Source organism: Siniperca chuatsi, linkage group LG19 (assembly GCF_020085105.1).
Source record: "Siniperca chuatsi isolate FFG_IHB_CAS linkage group LG19, ASM2008510v1, whole genome shotgun sequence".
Taxonomy (NCBI): domain Eukaryota; kingdom Metazoa; phylum Chordata; class Actinopteri; order Centrarchiformes; family Sinipercidae; genus Siniperca; species Siniperca chuatsi.
Genome location: NC_058060.1, coordinates 13581452 through 13603944, shown reverse-complemented (window position 1 = coordinate 13603944; position 22493 = coordinate 13581452). Strand labels below are relative to the sequence as shown.

General features: G+C 41.3%; 1 protein-coding gene across 1 annotated transcript in view; it reads left to right on the top strand.

Annotated features, from left to right (window-relative positions):
* sema5a (sema domain, seven thrombospondin repeats (type 1 and type 1-like), transmembrane domain (TM) and short cytoplasmic domain, (semaphorin) 5A) overlaps positions 1 to 22493 on the top strand; it is a 117088-nt gene that overhangs the window by 16006 nt on the left and 78589 nt on the right. Inside the window, 1 exon segment of the mRNA XM_044177004.1 lies at positions 15012 to 15223. Coding sequence (XP_044032939.1) covers positions 15076 to 15223 — 148 coding nt within the window. The 5' untranslated portion in view covers positions 15012 to 15075.

Below are 22493 nucleotides of genomic sequence, written 5' to 3'. Positions count from 1 at the left end.
TCAGTAGTTGATGTTAGCATTTAGCTCAAAGCAACCCTGTGCAGGTACAGCCTGACAGACCAGCTAGTATGGTTGTAGACTCTTAGTCTTGTTTCGTACTTTAATTGCTAAAAATCTGTTGTTAATATGATGTAACATTAGTCTTCGTCTGCTGAACCACTCTACTTTATCAAGCATGGGTAATAAAATCTAACATTACTTTGTCCATGTAATGTTTGAATGTTGTAATGTCCTGTCGTGGTCAGGATCCCAGATACTGATCCAATGGATCAGATGGGTGCATCCCTATTTTTAAAGACAATTGCTCAAAGCCACGTGTGTGTGTGTGTGTGTGTGTGTGTGTGTGTGTATTTGCCCTGAAAACCTGTGATCTAATCTCTGCCTACTTTACATTTCTCCTGCCCCTCTGTCCATCTAATGTGTCATGTTGATGATTAAGCAGTACACCGGCGGAGTGGATTAACTGTGCAGTTCACGCTTTCTGTCTGAAGTTTCATGCTTTTAAAGGAGGGCAGAGTGTCATTGATCAGAGAAAGAGACAGTGTGGAAACATTATAGCGAGACCTGATTAGTAAGAGTGTAGCGTGACGCGCCGAGGGATCAGCATCAATAATGACATCCGGAGAAAATCTGCTTGGGACTCAGTTTTCTATTTCCCTTAGAAGTTTGATGTCTCCCATCCTGTCCTTGTCTCCAAAGTGTGGCAGCTTCTCAAATTCATCACCCCCCACCTCCATGTCGCTATGAAAGTGTGTCATAATAGGAACATTATAGATTGCTGTGTAAATGCTACAAAGAGAAATTTCAATTTCAATTTTACACTGATGTTAGTTAGTTAATTCGTTTTGTTAATTTGTGCTACCATTGTCTATATCACCACGAGGGTAAAACCCTCATTTAACCACTGCTTCTTCCCTGGCACTTTGTCAACTTGTGCTCTAATTCACTGATTCTCGTGACCTTCCAATTGGCATTTACAGAGGAAATCTACCTGCACAAAAGGCTTTGTCACAGTGGTTAATGAGCACATGGTGAAGGACAACCTGATCATTAAGCCTTTGGACTTAAGCATGTAGATAATGGCATCTATTGATGTGGGTGAGATAATGATGGGGTCATATGTGGTGTGGTCTTAAGCTTTTTACCTTACAGTAGCACAGTTGTGTTGACTTAAATGAGTGTCAGTGTTAGGGGTAAAATATGGGTTGTTCAAGCCGTCAGCTATCAGCTTCAGGAATTTATAAATAGAGTTGTGAATATTCATGCTGCACAGTGGAGGATGGCATTAAGGTTAATTTAAGTTATTTTTAACAAAAATAAATAAATAAAGAAGAAGAGAAGTGAGCTGGAGCCATAAGGCAGAGTTTGGCATTCTGCAGAGGTTATGGTGATTAAAATGTTTTATCTGATTGGCGTTTTTACAGTTTTGTGGGCTATTATTAGGGACAGTGTTGAAGCAGACTACATTTATCAAAACTCATTACACATTATGGTGCAGTTATGTAATGATGGACATCTTCCCATCTATTAATATTTGTGATTGTTGCCCCTACTCTTCCTCGCTTTTGCGGTTTTACCCCTCTGAGAGTGTGTTGCGAGATGTGTAAGTTGTTGTGCTTCTTCAAAAACAGCCTGGCCTCTCTCATGGGGGAAATACACTGGATTACACAGAAGAAAGTGCAATTACCGCCTCCCAGCAGATTCCTAATCACTGAGCCCTGATGTTAAAAGTTAGCCTCGTTAATGTGTTGAATTTCAAAGACACAGCACAAATCATTTGATTTACTCACTCCCATCTTCACATGATGTAAATAAGCTTATTAACTGGCCACTTTCAACATGAGCATCCCATGACCTCAAGAAGAGCTACTGACTTTATTCAAATAGAGTCTCTAAAGATACACCAGTGAAATGAATATATTTACAGTGAATATGTTTATTTAACACTCTTTTTTAGTAAACCTGAAAAATTCTTTTGGTGTAGCAAATCCGGACAGTTTGGTTGTGTGTGCATGTCTGTGTGCTTGCAACTGAACAAACATATCAAACTTCCTCCAGCACTGCAATTTTAGTTAACAAAGTTAACTTTTGGTCTAATGTTGACACAACATATTTCTCAATGCGCAGGTGCTTGCATTGTGTATCTGTTACTATGCAAGTATGTACAGTACATGTAATATATATGAATGCAGAATCAATACGTTTCAAGTCCAGTGCCTCCTAATTTTACCACTGACTAATAAAGTCTTCTTCTGGACTCCAACTGGTAGTCAAATGCCCAATTAGAGCCTTTACCCTTAGGCCCTGCTCCAGTAGAAGTGAGCAGAAAAGAAGAAGAATTACGTAGTACATTCCATAGTTAGGCTGAAGTTTTTGCCTTTACATGGCCTTAATAGATCCAGAGACACGAGTTGCCTGTGGCTAAGGTGTACAGGTTGGTTCTGAAAGTGGCTCCAAGTCTCAGGCGTCTCTATTTTTGAGGAGGCTAACTGTCAGAGTGGAGTAGTCCATTTGGCGCTCGGTGAAACACAATCCCTCAGACTCCTCACTAGCATGCAGGAAAAGAAAGAGAGGAAGACAGACTGAGGGAGAAATATAGAGGCGAGACAGAGGGAGATTGGCCTACATCTGTTTGCTTGGTCTAGCAGAGACACGATCACATCGGATGCCTGCAGGCTCCGACTCCTCTGTTGTTCCAGTTTACCCTTGGGAGACATGTTTGGGGAGACGGAAACTCAGGCAGGCACACACATGCATGCACACACAAAGACCACTTCTGCTGCACCCTTTCTGTGTTAAAACAGCTGCCGTTAACCAAACCCATCTCTCCCACTCATTAATGCTATAACTTTCTGCTATTGTGCCTGTCTCTGGTGTTAACGGGACAAATTACAAAGGCCAGGCACTGAACAGACACACACAGACACGTACACATACACACGCCTGGGTAATTAATTGGTTCCAGTGGAGCCAAGAGCTAATTTACTATCCCTCCTGCCACATTTCTTCAGATACAGTAAGACAACTCATCTCAAGGCAGTGTCCTTATGGCTCCCTCCCCATCTGTGGGTCCTTTATGTGTGTTGAAGTATATGTGTGTATGATTTTTTTGTGCCAAGTAGGTGGTTGTTGTTGTTTTTCAGGCATATAATTACTGAGCTGTAGGAGTTGGCAGCCTGTTAGTCTTGTTATCTTGGATATGTTGATTGCAAGAAACATGGGGGAAGATTGATCATAGTAGACTTCTCCCTGCCCCCTGCTTCCCTTTGGGTTTGACCAATTGGGACTTTTGTCAGTGAGGTGCCAGATTTAAAAGAAAGAAAAACTGTGAAGAAATGCGATTTCTTTAGCTATTCATGTTGTCATGCAGATTATGCCATATAGTTAACCAACTTTGCTAGATCTCACCAAGTAGCTGAAAACGTAATCATGTCCTTTAGTAAAGTAAAAAAAAGACTTTGAATAGCACTCCATAAAAAGTAGTCTGCATTAAGCTAATGTGTAAGAAATAAATTTATTTTGTAGCTGATCTAATTTCTCCATAATGTATATTCTGCTGGTGTTATACAGTACACTTTAAAAGGGGAAAACATGGCTGAAACTGTCAAAATAGACTAAATGGTGAAAGATTTGCATGTTTTCCTTCTATGGAAGTCCAAGGCATTATAAATTAGGTGATTATTGATGGATTAAATATCTTAAAATCCAAAATCGTATCCGTCACATTAGCAAGTTTTAGCTAATCATCCTTTGGCATATCTTATGGTCCACATGTAAACCCTTAGTCCTGTAATAACTGACTTTAAAGTAACGGGTATATAAAGTACACAAGAATAAAAAGTAAAATATTTAGCTTACCTCTGAATATAGTCGAGTACAATATAACCTCACAAAATGGAAATGACTGTACTTCAAAATTATGCTGAAGTGCAGTACCTTTTTAACTTTCCACCTCTGCTGTAGAAGATCCAACAGTACACACAGCTGAAAGCTCTGTACATTTACCGCAAGTATAACAAAAGAGACTCGACCTCCCCTGCAGTTAAATCTATCTGTAAGAGATTTCATCCATCATTCCCCCAGTCATAGCCTGTCACCGCTAAAGCTGATGTGATTGATTATGATATTAGTAATTGGATGATTCAAAACCGCAGTATTCTGTGCAGAACACAAAAAGAAGAAGTCTCCACTCACTGATTTCACATTCTCAGCTGAATGAGAGGAATTTATCCTTGGATGACTGTAATTTTCTTTTAATTTAGAGTCTGGTTAGCATCAAGGTAGCATTTCATTCTTCTGAGGTGCATCTGTGCCCTTTTGAAAGTACAGATCAATGAGCTGGTCCTTTAGTTAGTAGTTACCCTTGATATTGGCAGAGCAGCGAGTGCCCTTACTTTGCTTTTTAACCTCAGAGGTGCAGAAGGCAGGTGTGTTTGTGTGAATGGCAAGTCATTTTTTGACTCACGTCTGTGCACAGCTGTAGACTGTGATAGTGTAATTTTGCGCCCAGTGAGACAGTCGGCTACCTGTTAGCCAAGCATGTAATTAAAGCTTTAAAAACGTCACCATCCCTCAGTGGTGGGCTTCATGCCCCTTATCGCTGCAGTCCCAGGTGAGTGTGCATGTGCCGGTACAGCACATGGGTTTAATGTTTGTATTTCTTGCATTTGTGATGAGTTATTTTGTTGTAAGTCTTGAAGTGTTGTGGCCATCTTTGCACCGCTGCCTTGATCAGGCGTCAGATGACACCGCTCTTGACGTCTGGATTGGCCTTGCTAATACACTGCAATGACAACAAAGGCTTTGAAGTGCAAGAAATCTTTGATGCCAATGCATTACCCAAGCAGTTAAACATTGAGAAAATGACAGAAAATTATTCTAACATCCATGAAGGGATTGTTTTGATCATCTCCAGGGTGAAAAGGAATCTGATCTTATGCTTGCAAATCAGTTTAGGGTATTGGGGTCTGTGTTAATCTTCAGTGCTAGCTGTTAAGTCAAAGTCATCGATGACATTAGCATTTAAGAAGTACTCCGAAACTTTGTATGAGCTGGTAGCAACCTAACACTTGCTTTCCTGTCAGAGAGGTAACTTTGTAGTACCTTGCTGAGGTTGTTATGGAAATATCAACTCTCAGTGACATGTAGTTTTGAGACAGTGGTGACAAAATCGGTTTCTTCTCTGAGATTTAAGCCACTCCAGAGCCGCAACGTTGTTGTGACAATTTTCTCCCTGTGAACAGCGCTTTCTTGACACTGAGAGCAGCTCAGACGGTAGCCTGAGGGTCTGGGCTATGTGTCAGAGGCGCTGTCTCAACAGCCGATCAGTGTCTGGGTCGGCCACAAGATTTCTTCACAAGTTGACACATACATCTCTCAGCAGCTGCAGCAGCAGCCTGGCCATTGAGGTGGAGATAGGGCTGGTGGAATAATATTAATTGGCACTGAAAGGCAGAGTGTGTGATGTCCACAGATCCTGATGAAGCTGATAGTTTCATTCATCTGTCCTTACTGCATGTGGTTTTGTTTATTTTTTGAACTCCTTCAGGGTCTCTTTCTCTAAAAAAAACTTTAAAGAAAAGTTTGACATTTTGGGAAATATGCTTAATTGCTTTCTTGCCGAGAGTTAGATGAGAAGATTTGCTGTACACTAAATATAAAGTAGCAGCCCACAGCCAGCTAACTTAGCTTAGCATAAAGAAAACAGCTAGCCTGGCTCTGTCCATAGGTAACAAAATCTGCCTACCAGCACCTCTAAAGCTCACTAATTAGCACTTTGCATTTTGTTAGTTTAATCCATACAAAAACCACAGTGTAAAAACAACAAATTGCCATTTTACGGGCAGTTATGTGCCGAACTAATTCTTGGTCGGGACAAGTAACTTCCTGGAGTCTGCAATTGTTGCCTGGCAACTGCTCGGAGCCAAGAAATAGTCTGACACATAACACCCTGTAAAAGAGCGATTTGTCGTCAATTTGTTTATAATGAACAAAATAAAACATGTTAGTTTCTGATCTTTAGAGCTGATCTTTGCTGGTAGACCGATTATGTTTTGGACAGAGCCAGGCTAGCTGTTTCCCCACGTGTCATGTCTTTGTGCTAAGCTAAGTTAGCGGGCTGCTGGCGATAGCTTCACATTTAGGGTACAGACATGAAATCCCCTCATCTAACTCTAGGCAAGAAAGCAAATGAACATATATCCCAAAATGTCAGACTTTTCTTTTAAGAGGAACTAGACACAGTTCCTAAAAGAAATGAATAAAAATGAAAAGATTACTCAGTGTATCTATTTTCATAATACCCTTGTCAAAAGCTGAGAAGAACCAACCAACCTCAGAAATGATTAATTCTCTGTAATTATGAAGTCGGCTGTGTAGGCTACAAGTCCTGACTCTGCCTTACCTTGACCTAAATTTGGAAGTGAGCAGTTTTAAAAGCCCTGCTCTGTATTCAAAGAGCCACCCTGCCAGGATTTCTGTAATTGTTTTAAGTCACAGGTCATCCTGAACTACCTCCAGCAATCATGGAGGCAGCAAGACAGGGCCAGGTCATTCTGGTGATCTAGTGGCATGTGACAGCTTTCACACGGATGTTTCTCACATGATGTCACTTTTCTCTGTCACATATTGCTTGTTGTTGAAGCCTTTCCTCGTCTGGAGTTGTGTTGTGTAGACACACGCAGACCGCATTCAGTCACGTGGTAATGCATCAGCATGAGTGCTAGAGGGTAAGCAAGTTCAGTAAAAATAACAGCAGGATTTGGGAACCTCTGGAGAGTTAGGGTGGGACTCGGATGAAATTGCTGGGTGTGTTTTTGAGCAAGACAGTGGAGAGTCAGTGTGTGTTTCTGTGGCAAATGTGTGTGATGTATGTCCCAGATTTAACTGGACCAAAGCTTTAGTTGTGGTCAGGCGAGTCAGGGCTGGTCAAAAAAAAGCCTTTCAGCTGAAAACAGTGCACAGGCTTTGGTGTGTTTAAGATTCATTGTGTTTTTCAGCATGTACAAAAAAATAAAAGAATACCAGAGAAGCTGAGGTGTGTACAACCATTACTCAGGAGCAGAGGAGGGTGACATTTTCTTAAACTGACCCCAAGATTATTTACTGTAAAACGTTTCAGCGGAAGTTTTGTGAAACAAACTTTGAACTAAGTTGAGAACCTGCGATGTTGGTTTCACCAGAGAATCTCTCTGCTGCTCCTCGTCCCCAGCGCCTGTGTTTCATCAGCTGTGTCACTTCCCTCCATATGCTGAGATCAGAAAATACACAGCAAATCACAGTTCTGTTTTCCAAATCTTATGCAGCGGTTGCAAAACCTAACAACAGATTGCAATCTCGTCACCGTCATTCCGACAGTGGGAAACTGATCCAGTATTTGTTCGATTTAATGTTTATTCCAATATAGATCTGTTTGTGGAACGTACTAGAATTCAGGCTCAGAGTCAGATTATGTGCAGGCAAAAATATAGCATTATATGCTAAAGCAATATGAATCAGCAAACAGTGTTTGAGTGAGTGATTTTTTTCAAACAAAACCTTTCTTGGTGACAAAGTATTTGTAACATTTTCCCCTGGGCTTTGAAGTTGAACTGAACTGAAACTTGCTCACTTTTTGTGCAAGGAAATATAGATTGTGCAGTGATTCTTCTATTGTGCATATTCTTCAAAAGAGGATGAAAGTGTTTTTGGACATATCTGTGGAAACAGCATTCAAGTCTCTTTGTGGATGTTTTCCATGACAGCGATTGTTAGGAGACATGCTGTCAACTTCTGTTCCCTGGTGCACTACTGCCTGGAACCCATCATAGACCTGTATAGCTTATGAATGTTGATACAAGTACAAGGTACAAGGGAGAAGTTATTGTCATTCTCTCCATGTACAATATTCAGTAAACAGGGGAGCAAAATTGTGTTTCTTCAGTGCTATGATTTACAAAATAAGAACAAATACAATTAAAAAAAAACAACATAAAACAAGCTTGCTAACATTAGCACTAATTCTCACTAGATGTTACTTTTTCTTAATCAAAACCCCTCTGCCCACCAGCTGGTTAACTGCCTGTGTGAATGTTGGAATTTAAATTGATATTACTGACTATTTGAGTGCCCACTCACACAGATATTGCACCAATCAAATTCAGTCAGGACAAATATCACACCCCCTTGGAGAGCCCTTATGTAGAGGGCACTGTCACAGCAGAAAAATAAACAAAACTTTAATCTCTTCCATTTGTAAATAGCAGTTTTGACCAAAGAAGTGCACAAGTACAAACAACACCAAGGATATACAGTATATACTCATTTTATAGCAAAAATTAACTGGTTGCGGTAAGCATTGAGCACATTACCCCTGTACTTGCCTCCCTCCACTGGCTTCCTGTCAGTTTTAGAGTTAATTTCAAAACTTTACTGTTTGTATACAAAGCACCTCATGGATTGGCTCCCCCTTACCTATCTGACTTTTTAACCCCTTATACCCCAACTAGGTCACTCAGGTCCGCTAACCAGTCACTTCTGGTCGTCCCTTGGGCTCGGCGGAAGCTCAGACGTGACTGTACCTTCGCAGTTGTGGGCCCCAGTCTGTGGAACAAACTGCCCCACCAAATCAGATCTGCCCCCTCACTTGTGTCTTTTAAAGCACAGCTCAAGGCCAACCTCTTTTCTTTGGCTTTTAATTGTACTTAAATTGCTATATTTTTATCTTGCTCTCTGCCTGGGCAGAGGCATGATTTATTTTGCTGTTGATTGTTGCTCTGTTGATCTGGGTTTTTTTATGCATATGTATTGTAAGGCGCTTTGGTCAGCTCATGTTGTTTTAAATGTGCTATAGAAATAAATTTCACTTGACTTGACGGGAACTAAGTAAAATCAGAATCAGAAATACTTTATTGATCCCCGAGGGGAAACTCTTTAATCTGTAACAGTAGTAAAGTAATATAATATATTGCATATAATACAAAATAACATGCTCACATAGGCCCCAATGTGTGTCTCATTCTTTCACACACACACACACACAAGCAGAATGACATATTCGATCCAAATGCAGAGAAAGATCAGTACAGAGTTAGAAAGTATGAAGTGGAGTGGAGTGTGAAATGTATTCAGCACTGTGTGTGTGTGTGTGTGTGTGTGTGTGTGTGTGTGTGTGTGTGTGTGTGTGTGTGTGTGTGTGTGTGTGTGTGTGTGTGTGTGTGTGTGTGTCTGACAGAGAGAATGAATGTGAAAGAGCAAAAAAGACACACTGCACATGTGCACATTTGATTTGTGCTTCAAAAGCCACTCTGTGCACAGCAGATAAGGTTTTGAAACAAACAAGCCATCTGAGCCGGAGAGACAAACATTTCTTCGCACGGAATTAATCAGCCCTCTGATCTGGGGGTCGTCAAGTGGAAAAGACCCTGCTGTTCAGCGATGAGCCTTTGATGGCGCTATCATAACTCCGTCACTCTCTCTGTCATCCTCCGCTGAGCCCCCATGAGACACCCAGCGGACTGAGGTGGACTGAAAGCATTAAACAGTGAGGGAAAAGGTCAATGAAAGGTAGAAACAGAAAGGGGCACGATAGAAGTCGAAGAAAAAAACTCCTCATGACAGCCAGAAAAGAAGAAAGGTCGGTCAGTTGGCCACTCGGTCAGTCATTCATGTTGTGTTTTACGCAGCAGTCACTCACTCAGGCGCCTCATCAGTCAATCACCTAGTTCGTTATTGTGTCAGATCGTTTGTCATTCAGTCTGCCAGCCTGACTGTCAGTCGGTTATCTAGTTGGTCCCTCAGTCAGTGAATCACTCGCTCATTTGGCCACTCGGTCAGCCAGTTGGTAAGTCGTCTTTTTTTCGAGTCAGTCATCATTTTACTCTTTTATCAATCAATAATTTTGTTCAATAATAAACTAATCAGTCAGTCTGACATTCACAAAGTCAACTTTCCTTTTGAGACAGATAGACAGCAAAGTAAAGAGCAAACATCTCCGTCATGTCTGTGTGTGCTTTGGTCTAAACACAAGACGCCAAAATCACAGATACCAATTGGCAGACAGACACAGAACAACAAACAAAAACTGGCAATAACCCATCTGATAGACACAGTGATAAACAGGCAAACACCCAGTCAGTCGCATCCAAACACACACACACACACACACACACACACACACACGCAAGTGCTCTGCCTGACAGACATATAGCTATATAAAGCAGCTCTGTATTGTCTTTGTGTGCTCTGCTCTAAAGCAAAGTCTGGGTTGATTTTACTGGTGTGTGTCCTGTCTGGCCAGAAAGAGTGAGAGAGAGAAGTGAGAGAGAGAAGCATCTATCAGCACTGTGTTGTGACCCCAAACTCACACTCCCCCGATAGTGTTTGGACAGATGGATCATCGCTGCACCACTCACATTTGACAAACGTGTTTGTATGTGAGCCTGTGTGTGTGTGTGTGTGTGTGTGTGGTGTGCCAGTGTGACAAATACAAAGCCGCCGTTTTATTCGGGAGTCTGTTCATTATGTATAGTGTAATTCAACCATCATGAAGTCCCCCCCAGACAAAATCAATAGTGGTGTTAATATGATCCTCTCTCCACTCGTTACTGCAGGAAGACTTCAATTGATTAGTTAGCTGACACCTCAACTCCCAAAATGCAAAGATGCAAAGGAGTCTGTAGGGGTATGTGTGTAATACTATCTACGCAGCTGAATGTGTCATTATTTAACTGTGAAGCAAACATCTATTGACTGTCTGAGCCAATCCATCTTTCAACTCAATACATTTTAGTGCAAGTGGACTTTGCGTCTGCATTATTATTCTTATAACATACTGTCTTTAATTGTAGGTTTTGAGAGGACATCACAACACCAAAATTAAACATGCCACACAATGTTTCAGTGGATTAGATTTGTCATAAAAGCAGGGATAATATAAATTTCAGTTACTGTAAAGTCAAATGTCCTGTACGGCATGTCATATAAACACCCATTTCAACAAAATAATCTACATTCACTGGTTTCTTACTGCAGCGTGCACTTTGTGCTTCTAATCACATAACATTATAATGTCTCCACAACAAATTCATGTCATTTATGGTAAATGGACTGCAATTATATTGTGCTAAATAGACAAAGCGCTTATAATTTTGCCTCTGATTCACACACCGATGGAGGCGGAGCTGCCATGCAAGACGCTGGCCTGCCCATCAGGGATCCAGAGCTCGCCAACCCTGTGATTAGTGAACGACCCGCTCTACCCCCTGAGCCACAGCCACCCATTTAGGGACTATTGTAGAAATGCGCACCACCATTTCATCTACCTTACATATGATATTTGCTCTTGGAACACACACAAATCTCAACACAAGGAGAAATGTGTTGAGATTGTAGATTTACTCATACATCAGTTATCATAAATGTCAAGAGATGAAAGCTTTTTATGATACTGTGTTTTGAAATATAAAGTTGAAAAACTATGCTGTATTATCTGCCTTGTACATGCATTTCAAATGTCAACGTCGTTTAACCCATGTTTGGTTTTTTGTGTGGCTCGGGCTCCCTCTGCTAAGTGCCCTGAATGCACCGGTGTGTTATCCATCACAGGGCCCCAGGGTGATTTCAGTGTGTGTGTGTGTGTGTGTGTGTGCTGTGAATGCACTGGTACTGTATGTGTGTTTCTGTGTGTCCGTATTTGTAGAGGTGTGAAAGAGAGACAGAGAAAGAAGTAGGAGTGGGAGCAGGAAGAGGGGGAGGAGGAGGTGGTGGTGGTGGTGGTGGAGGCTTGCACTAATGCCCTGGAGATGATTTAGAGTTTAGACCACCAAACAGCACAGAAAGCTCTTCCAGTTTTCTCCCACAGGACCAGTCGGTGGATTGTGGTGAGTTAAAGAGAAACTAGGATCCACCAGAGATCCCTTCAGGGGCATGAAACAACTGTTCAAATGGTTTGGTTTTAAATCAAGTCATGGCTGTCTGTCTATGCTCTGTTACTTAAAAGGCATGATGCAAATGCATGTGTGGGCATAAATCAGGTTATGATGGCTTACAGTATCTTAGATTTTTGAGTTCTTAATTATTTCACCATGTAATGACAGGTTTTCATTAGGGTTCATTTTCATGCAAATACAAAGATAGAAGTATTTTGAAATTCATTAAATCCAGATGGAGAAAGTCATTTTTTTTTCATTTTTTTTTACAAATGTTTGTGTATTTATTCTGTGGTTAAATTAAAGGTACCTTGTTTAGTTTTTAACCACTAGTAGCACTATGGAGAAATTATTTTATGATTGGGTCCCTGCTTTTGTTTGTATCACACACGAGAATGCAATACAAATTCCTGTAGCCATTTTCATGCAATTCCACTGACCAACAGTTGGTGGCGGTAATGCTCAAAGAGGTGTAGCAATGTGCCAACAAAGGCAAGGAAAAATAAGATATCAAGCTAGCAAACTTTTTCTAAACACTGCACAATTTAAAATATTCAAAATTGGCTTTGTGAGTGTTTTATGAGGAGCGAAATATATTAAAAACATTTGTTTGGCCTCAAGGATACACACAATGTGCATTGGTGAGAACATTTACTAGTTTACGAACTAGAAAACGCCACAGGGCACCTTATATAATATACCTAATATTAATTTAAACTACAACTGAAAGGGTTTTGAAATCTCTGTGATTCAGAAAATCAAGGATAAAGCATGAGTGATAAAGAAACTGATGATAAGAAATGGTTACATAATAGCTTGTTCTTGAAATAGCATTACAAATTGTACATATATGAGACGGTGGAACTTTGTTTTCTGAACATGCACGTGTTTGTGTGTGTGTGTGCATGTACTTGTGTGTGCAGGCATGTACGAGCTGATGGGAGGTTGTGTGTAGGGCTGTTACAGAAGGAGCGAGGTTAACAAAGAGCGAGCAAATCACTGGCCTCAGCTCCTGCTCCTGTCAGGCAGCCCTCTGCATTAGTGTGTGTACGTGGGTATGTATATGTGTGTGTGTGTGTGTGTGTGTGTGTGTGTGTGTGTGTGTGTGTATGTGTTGGGGACTGACACATATGTACACAGAAATCCATGTCAATACCACAGCCTTTCTGACCACACACACACACACACACACAACTGTAAGAACATGTCAAGTTCACCTCTGTGCTCACCAGATTGTAAAATATTTTCCCTAAGTGAATGCAGACATAAAAGTTTATAAGACTGTATGAATTATGACAAGAAGAATGTCCTAGCTAGAGACTACCTGGGGAAAATGACTTGCTCGCTCTCAGCTGCAACAGGTAAAATGACTTTTTAGTGTTGGAAAAAAAACATTTAAGACTGTCAAGGAAACCAGCAGACAAAGAAAAGTGACATGTAAAAGGACAGGTTGACTAAAGCGAAACAGCAAAAGAGTACAGAAGCTGACGTGTGAACCGTCAAGATGAAAGGGAAAAGGAACAGAGAGAGGCAACTGGCATTAGCTGTCACTTGCTTTCCCTGCTGTGGCTGACAGGTGTTTTACATTACTCTTTGGCTGAAGGCAAACCACATATCCCTGCTGTCTGTGCATTTATACACTGGACTTTGAATGAATTCCATATAGGCCCCAAGGTCATGAAGCTTATTCACACTAAAGGCAGAGTAAACTTTCCGTTGAAGGAGAAAATGAAATAAAACCACCACACTCACAGCATTAGGGTTTTCATTTGAAAGCAGGAGTATAGAGGTGCCTTATGTTCTACCCCAGAGCCACTCCAAGCTTTCCAGCACTAAGGGGGATTCATACTTCAGAGAGAAGGGGAGACGAGGTTTGTCTTGGAGGAGAGCAAATGTTCACCATTTTTTTCTTTCTTAACTCACTTCAGTTTGTCTTTTTTCTTTTTTGCAGCGTACATATTTTTCCATATTTTGCTGCCTTCCCACAACAAACACGGTATTAATAGTTTTTGCTTATTTGCAACCTACCATTCACACTAAATCAACTCTGTCATGGAGGGAGGGTTGTTCTGTTCTTGCTCTACAAAGCACCATTTTTCCCCTCACTGACTGGACAACAGATGAAAAGCCTATTTCACATGCAATAAAATAATAAGAATGCTCCGCAGGTTCGGCTACAGAATACATTTTCTGTCATGAAAACTTCAACAAAGCAAATGCTTGCCATTACTAGCACAGCTAAAATCCTCAGTATCTTTACTCACTCCACCACACACGCTGCTCAAACTCTGGTATACATTCAGGGAGGCTTATTCTTCTGTTGCGCACAGCATGAATCACTCTTGGTAATAGCATCACATAAATGATTAAAAAGTAATGATGTAGATGGTCTAGACTGCTCATCAATTCACCCCCACAAAGAAATCATAACCAATTGAGTTGTGAAAAGTGCTTTGTTTTTCTTGCGGCGAATGACTTTTCTGGGAACCATGAATCTGCCGTAAGCATTATATAATAATCACATCCAGCAATTTGCGGGTTTGGTTGTGAATAAAAACATATCAAATTTACAGCAGCTATAGGATTTAATTGACCCATGAGGAGTGCTGTGCAATGCAGCTCCATACATATAGAACTCACATTTACAAACACAAACAGACTCTTAATAATGAATAACATGAGTGCACATACACATTCAACTATTGCTGCACTTCATTATTACATACAACAAAGCTGCAGTGGAAATAACAACATGCACGAAGAGCACATCGTTTCAGATATCAGAGGACACACACAGACACACACATTAGGTGTGTGAGGTAATGCTGCTGATTCAGAGGTGAGAGGTGTGAGGTCTCTGGGTGTTGATCAGCAAAACTCCCCACACTTTTTTCCCCCAATCTGTCACACTCTCGCTTCTTTGCACCTCTCTCCCTCATTCCCTTTGTGTAGGGATTTATTTTTGCTGCTTTTCATCTCCCGGAGTGAATCCTTGGTGATTGTAGCGAGGTGCTATACTGTATCAAGCTTTTCAGCACTTGGATTAAACCTAATGTGAAATAACTTTTAGTTTGAACCAAAATCTGTCTCTTTCTGTCCTTTCAGGTGTGTCTCTCCAATGCTCTTGGCCCCTGAGGCCTGAGGAGAAGTGAGCCAAGCCCAGGCCCCCATGGGACGCCCTGTTACCCAGCATGCACTGCTGCTGCTGCAGTGCATGCTGGTCCTGCGGCCTGGAGGCGTGGCAGGTAGGAGAGGGCCGGTGCTGCTGCCTGAATCGCCCTGTCACAAGACAGAGCACCCGCTCATCCCACACTCAGGTAAGTGTTCAAACAAACACACAAACACACACCAGGGTGAAATCATCGATTCGACTCATTAAGTTTTCTATTTCCCTCCATAATTATGTGAACTTTTCTGTATGCTGTATGTAGTTATTTATATCCTGTCTCTCTACATCCACCTACATCCTCCATTCCTTCATTCTAACTTTAATTATATTATTTCCTCCATCGAAATCTCCTTCCCATCCTTCACTCTTCAAAAGTTTAGATTTGTAGACCATGTATGGATAGTTTCTGGACCATTTCATCAGGAATATAAGTAGCTGTTTCAGTACCTCACTGAAACAGCTCACAGTCTCAGCTTATTGGGCATCTAGTTAACAATTAGCAGTTACTGATTGGAATCAAGGACCCATTGTTTAAAAGATTACTAAGAATTTCGAGATAACAGAAACTAAGAGAAGGGGGACTTAGTGAACAGTTAATTGTGGACTTTTCTGGTTATTATTTATTAACTAAATAATCTGTATAAAGATTTTAGGTTGTCTAGAAAAACATTCTCCTCCTCTCCTTTAATCCCTTCCTTACCCTTTTTCATACTTGCCAACCCTCCTGATTTTCCCAGGAGACTCACGTTTTTCATTGCCATCTTCCGGTTTCCTCCCAGGGTCACAATTCTCCCGTATCTCTCCTGATTTATGACAAATTTCCACACCTTTTTTTCCTTTTCGTTATCACAACCTGTTTCTGGCACTGTAGGTACAGCGCGTTCGCGTCCATGCTCGCGCCTCATCCTACTCAGTGAGTGAGAGACAAAAAATACTCAAATACGCAAATTTCAGACGTCCTGGAAAGAAGAATTCCAGTTTCTTGCAGAAGGGGGCAGGGAAAAAATTAATGAAAAATTATGAATTTAGTCAGAGATTCATGCAAATTCACACCAGCGGGGCGAATTATTCTGTATTCTTTCCTGAGAATTTAAAGTAACATTAAAAGTATTTAACATAAAAATGCTGTTGCAGAGCAGTTATAATTTCATTATTTTCATTCTTTAAAAGTGTCTTTAAAAATGCAGGAAACAAAGTGTTCCCAAAAAGTGTCTGAAACTCAAATTTTTCTGGGCAAGGACCCCCCTCCGCAAAATCCTCCCTACTTTTGAGGTCCCAAGGTTTTTTCTTCTTTGTTCTTTCCCTTGAGACACAAAGCAGACACAACCTTCCTCGTAGGCCTTTAATTACTACATGGCTCTGCAGTTTTTAGATACAGAATATTCTGCATCAGATTTCATTGTTCTTATCCTTTATCTTACGTTGCTATTGAACAACTAAACTGTAATGAAATGCTGTGAAACTTGGTCCAAAGAAAGTATCAATAGCGATCAATGCAGTTCTGTCTACCCACTGTGTAACAGCAAAATGTCATTGAGCTGTTTTCAGTCCAGCAGAGTCCCAGTCAGATAATCACATAGGATTCTGTCTACAGCGAAACTGACTAGAAGACCAAGGTCACTGCGTGTCCAAAGATCCAGATGCATTCAAAGACTCATATTTAGTATAACCGCCCAGCACAGACACAAGAACTCTTCCTCTACAAAGCAAGTTTCTCTCTCTCTCTCTCTCTCTCTCTCTCTCTCTCTTCGCAGTCTTTATCACTTCATTGTTAGCTGAGGTGGCTCTTTTCCCTCTCCACCAATTGAGTGCAATGATGATGACTAACTGCCCATCTAACGTGATACGTTCCTGCCTTGTGCTTTCTGCATGAGGGGGATCACACACCAGCCAGTGGGTCAGCTGTGGTCAATGCGTTTGTGTTCTCTAATGTACCAGAATGGCCCATTAAGCTCCAGTGGCTTAATGCTTTGGTTGAAATATAGGAGCATTAATAAAAAGGGTCGACATTACAGTTAGCAATCAGTCATGGTTCACTAACACAAAGCCTACTGTACAGAAGAAGAGGAAAGAAAGAGAGAGGGACTCACTGTTCTGACAGACTTCACTGTGTGTGGTTCAGTGTTTTTGGTCTGAATGATCAGCTGTGATGATTCAGTGGTTTCCTACTTCAGGGAGGTAGATAAGAGACTCTGTAGCTTCAGTGAGAAATATTAGTAGATTTTGTATGGTAAAAGCTACCCAAATTAATTTATGTACTGATTAGGCAGTTATTTTCTCCCCTTGCTATTATACCAGCGCACAACAAAGTAGTTAAGTTAAATCACAAAGAATCAGGATGTCACTGAACACAATGATCAGCATTTCCTCCATTTTTAACTACTTTTACGTAGGTGAGTAGAGAAGAAAACAACTGTGCTTCTGTTTCCTGAGGGAATCAAAATTAGCACAATTGGTTGTCTCCTGGTTGACTTTCTTTTTGGGTTACATGGGAAACCAGAGGCAGTCAACTGAGTGCCACGTCTACATTCAAACTGTTAATGTTCGTAAAATGAAATTGCACAGATGCAGAAACATGCACACTATGTATGCGTATAAATTTCATTGGCTTGTTAAGGCCGCTGACCCCTAAAAGTTTACCCAAAGTTTCTAAGCTCGCAAGTGTAATCAGATTTGTTGCCCTGGTCATAAAACTCTGAAGCTCTGCAGACCTTGCATGTCTAGAGGGTTTTTTTTTTGTTTTGCTGTCATGTGGTGACAGAAAGCACAAAAACTTTCCCTTTAACACCAGTTTTATCACTAAGCTTTGTTTACTTACATCCCAGTCTTATTTATTCTCACCTTGTGTAATAATCAGCACCTTTGAAGAGCAGCTGCTAACTCCCATGGTCTCATGAAGATGTGCATTTATCTTATCTTGCCTTGCCTTCACAGTTATATTTTTTTCACAGTTTTTTAATAACTTTGCTTTCATGGCCTGATGATAGTCTTTGTGCGGTTCAAACACATCTCATTGTTCCGAGTTGTACAGTATACAAAGCTTTTTAAGAGCTTCCAAATTACAGCCCTTGCTTTTTTGCAATGAACGCAAAAAAGCTGAGTCATTACAGAATATGCCGACACATACACACACACACACGCATACGTACACACAAACAGTGTGTGAGGGAAGAGAAACCTCTCGTTAAACCTATTATCATTCTCTTTTGTGAGTCATTGTGCTCCACGTAATGTACTGTAATCCCTGGTTGTTGAGAATGTGCAGAGCGAGGCTGCCATGACTCCTCTTCAGCCAAGCTGGGAGGACTACAAACATTAAATATACCCCTGTGGATCACAACAGCACAACACTCCACTAGGGTGAACCTTATTCTTTTGGGCATACACAGGCATACATTTAGAGATTTGGCTTGAGTCTTATAGCTAGGGCCTAAACGTACAATTGGTTAAATATAGTTTGACATTTTGGTAAATACGCTTGTTCACTTTCTTGCTGAGAGTTAGATGAGAAGATCGATACCACTCTCATGTCTGTACACTAAATATGAAACTACTGCCAGCAGCTGATTAGCTTAGCATCGCATAAAGACTGGAAGAAGGGGGAAACAGCTAGCCTGGCTCTGTCCAAAGGTAACAATATCTGCTTACCAACACCTCTAAACTTCACTAATTAACACATTAAAACCGTTGTCTTTACACACACAGATTAGCAAACAAGATGTAATGTGTTAATTACTGAGCTAGTTTTATGCTAGGCTAGGCTAAACAGCTGCTGGCTGAAGCTACATGAGAGTGATAATGATCTTCGCATCTAATTCTCGGCAAGAAAACAAACTATTCCTTTAAAGGAAAAATATACTCTCAAATGTGAGGATTGTTTGGCTTTTCTTTGTTTTCTATCTTAAATTGAGTATTTTAGGATTTTGGAATGTTGGTGGGACAAAACAAGGAATTTGACTGCATCACCTTGGACTATGGGACATTGAATTGTTAATTTTTCACAATTTTCTGACATTTTAGAGGTTAAACAATTACTTGAAAGAAATAGTAAACGATTAATCGGCGGCAGATAGATCAATCTATTTGGGCATCTGGCGTCTTATTCTGTTCAAGGATGGGGGTGACAGTAGGTGAAAGGTATTTGGAAACAAAAGAGTGATATTCTGATTTCCTTTAGTAGCTAGTGCCACTGGATCCGCAGCTATTCTACTGTGGATGTTTGGCCCACTGAAACAGCTCACAGTCTCAGCTGGTCTGATAAAAAAAGACTTAAACAATAGAGAGCCCAAAGAGTGGTTGTGACCTGTCATGAGAAGCCAAGGTCAAGTGTGTTCCAGTGACAGCATTTCGTTCTCTCTGTGTGATTGTGGCCTGACTGTGGAAGGGTGTGTCTCACATGGGTTTGACCCCACTGGGGATGGTGGTTTTCTGACTTGGCACAACACTTGGCTGACAGAACTGCTACTGTGGTGCAAGGACGCTATAGTCTAAAGACCGCTTTCTGCTTTGTATGGTGGTTTTAGAAATGTAGGGTTTCAGAAAGAAAGTACACACTACAGTTCGGCTGCTACGTTCATAATGTTTTCTCAAAAGGTACACTCGCTTCGCTTTCAACGAAAACAGGTCTGAATATAGCTTCAGCAGAGGTCCAATGTAAATGTATAGAATTATATTAGGAGAGTTGTTGAAAGATTTTATCCCTATTTTTGGTAAAGGATATGATTTGGCGAAGGTCTTCTGGCCGAGCATTTGTAGTGTTATTGTTGCTCAAAGCCCCTGAGATATACTGTATTAATAAAGTGTTGTATTTAACAAGTGTTCCTGGGTGTAGACTTGAAGGTTTTTAAAGGTTATAAACTGTGGTGTAAACAATGCCTTCACAGGCCAAGCTGAGGGCCATGTCTCTGAGTGGAACCGGCAGACTTGTTTTACAGCCACAGACTGAGCTCAGCTTTTATCATCCCTGAACGGCTAACACATCGTTAGAGAGAGGGGAGTGAAAGCAGGAAAAAAACCAAATGGCCTCATAGCATTCATAAATGTAACAGGCTACAACTAGAATCAGAGATCTTTTAATTGGTCATTTGAGGGCAATTGCCTCAAATTTAAAGTCCACCAAGGTTTTTGGAGCTTCAATTCCAAAACATTAACTCTGCTCTATTCATGGCTAGAACCATCAGCTATGTTCTAGCTATGTTTTATTTTCATGGATGACAGGCTGCCAATGGCATGCAGAAGGGCCTGTCCATATTTTTGGATTTGTATGTCTTTCATTCACCCGCTGCAATATAAGTCCCACATGTCATTTTCTTACATATATATTTCCATCTTCTTTTTTGTCAAGTGGCCTGAAGAGTTTTGGTCATCTTGTTAAAAGGTTGTCTCTTCTCCCGCACCCCTAGAACCAGACGACTCCGCTCTTAAATACACATTAGATTTCAATATTTTATTGTACACTTATTTGAGGCTTCACGGTGGTTTGTTTTGCATGATTCACTCGCTGCCCCGGGGCCACAGCACAGCCACGGTAATTTGAGTTGTAGGACTTTTAGCTGCAAAATGTGGTTGTTTTTCTTGCTCGAAATAACATAATAGGAAGAAAACCTTCGAGCACAGAACCGCATGCAAAGGTCTTATTTGACCTTGCCTTTTGCTTTGGATTTTTTCAAACTGAACAGGTGTTTGTTTTCTGACCGCTTGGCGAAATCGTTTCCTCACATCAACTTGACCAAATAGTTGCCATTCTTCTGCTGCCCGGTACCACAGGGCTGCATTTAGAGTGAATTGGCTCTTCATTTATGTGAACGCCTGCTGCCACCACTCACAGAAAAACCATTCATGTTTCAGAATTGGTTCCACATGTTGCAATTGTTGCCGGCCTGACAGTACTGTAGAACACTAACTTTGAGCGCTGGCACACTGAAGACTGGCGTGGCCTCTGATGCTGGGTGTAAATATTTATACATCCTGTCATTTTGTCTTTGTGTCAACTACTCCGTGTCAGAGCGGGGAATAACAAACGGGATGTGAGTGATGGGCTGTTCTATTTTGAGGAGGAGGGAGACAGGGGTTAAGGGGATAAGATGGGACCGAGAAAGGGGGGGGGGCTCGTTGGTTTCATGTTGGCTCAGAGCCCTGACTGCTCTCTGCATTTTCATCCGGATCCGTGGGTGTGAGTCTGCACGTGTGTGTCTGTGTGTGTGATTACGCCCTCGTCTCATCGGCAGCCAATCCCCTGATTCAGGCAACTGCTGTACAAGCATGGCTGTGATGTGATTACATTATCACATGCTTTTAAAGTGCAGCTGATATGAGCCCATGTAACATGCAAAGCAGGCCTGAAATTTAGGAAGTGAGATGGGGGGATAGGATTTGTTTTTTCTTTAGAGATATTTATTAGCCGGGGGTTGTCCTACTGTTTCCTTTTCTGCTGGGTTAACGATAAGGTTGAATATATGGGATCATAAAAACCTCCTTGGGTGCCCATAAAAGTAGCTATTACAACCCATCCAAAAATAAATATCACAAGTTAAATCAGAGTTCAAATCTGTGTGATTAGTCTCTGTGGTGGAGCTAACCCAGTATCCTGCGGTGTTGTTTTTAAAAATCTTTCCAAGTGTGCCACAGTTTTGTATCCCTGTAGTAAAGCCAAACTGTGAGCTGAACCCCCATGAGTTTGTCTTTGTGAATCTCCGTATATTTAGCTCCACAGCCTTGGGAGGCCCCATCCACGCCGGTTATGAATGTTTATGAATGGTCCTTGGCCTCGTCACAAAAGGCCATAAATCCTTTGAGTGTTGTTGTGTTCAATTAAAACCTTTTGCCCCTTTTGCACACTCCAGCAAAGATCCTCTCTTCTCTCTTTTCTGTCTCACACACACAGGCACACACACTCACACACACACTCCATCACCCCCGTTAGCGTGCCTCCCCCGGTGAGTCAGGGAGATTTATGGGAAGAAGCTGGGTTCGTCAAGCGCTGTCTTCCCCCGGGGGGTGTCACAGCTACATTTGTATGCCAGGGATCCTCTCAGTGGCGTGAAAAACAAGCCCAGGATTGGCACATCCAAAACTTTGTGTCTCCCTCCAGAATAAGCAGAGCAGCAGCCATTAAGCAAAATGAATTCTTTTGGGTGAAGTTGGTCGTGATCTCCCAGATATTTATTTCACATCGGCTAATGAAAATGTATTAGCGCTGTGCAACCAGATGTGGGATGCTTTTTCCTCTCACAGTTCCCTTGTACTTGTCACGGGAGACATGAAAGAGAACAAGGGAAAGTATCTTTGCATACAGTGGCGCTGTCTCGCAGCAGATTATATTGTTTTGTATGGAGATCCAGAGTTTGGTCCCATTACGTGAGCTGGAGGAGACAGATGTTTTTTGGAAGCTTCCCGCTTTTCTTGCTCTGTTTGTCTTC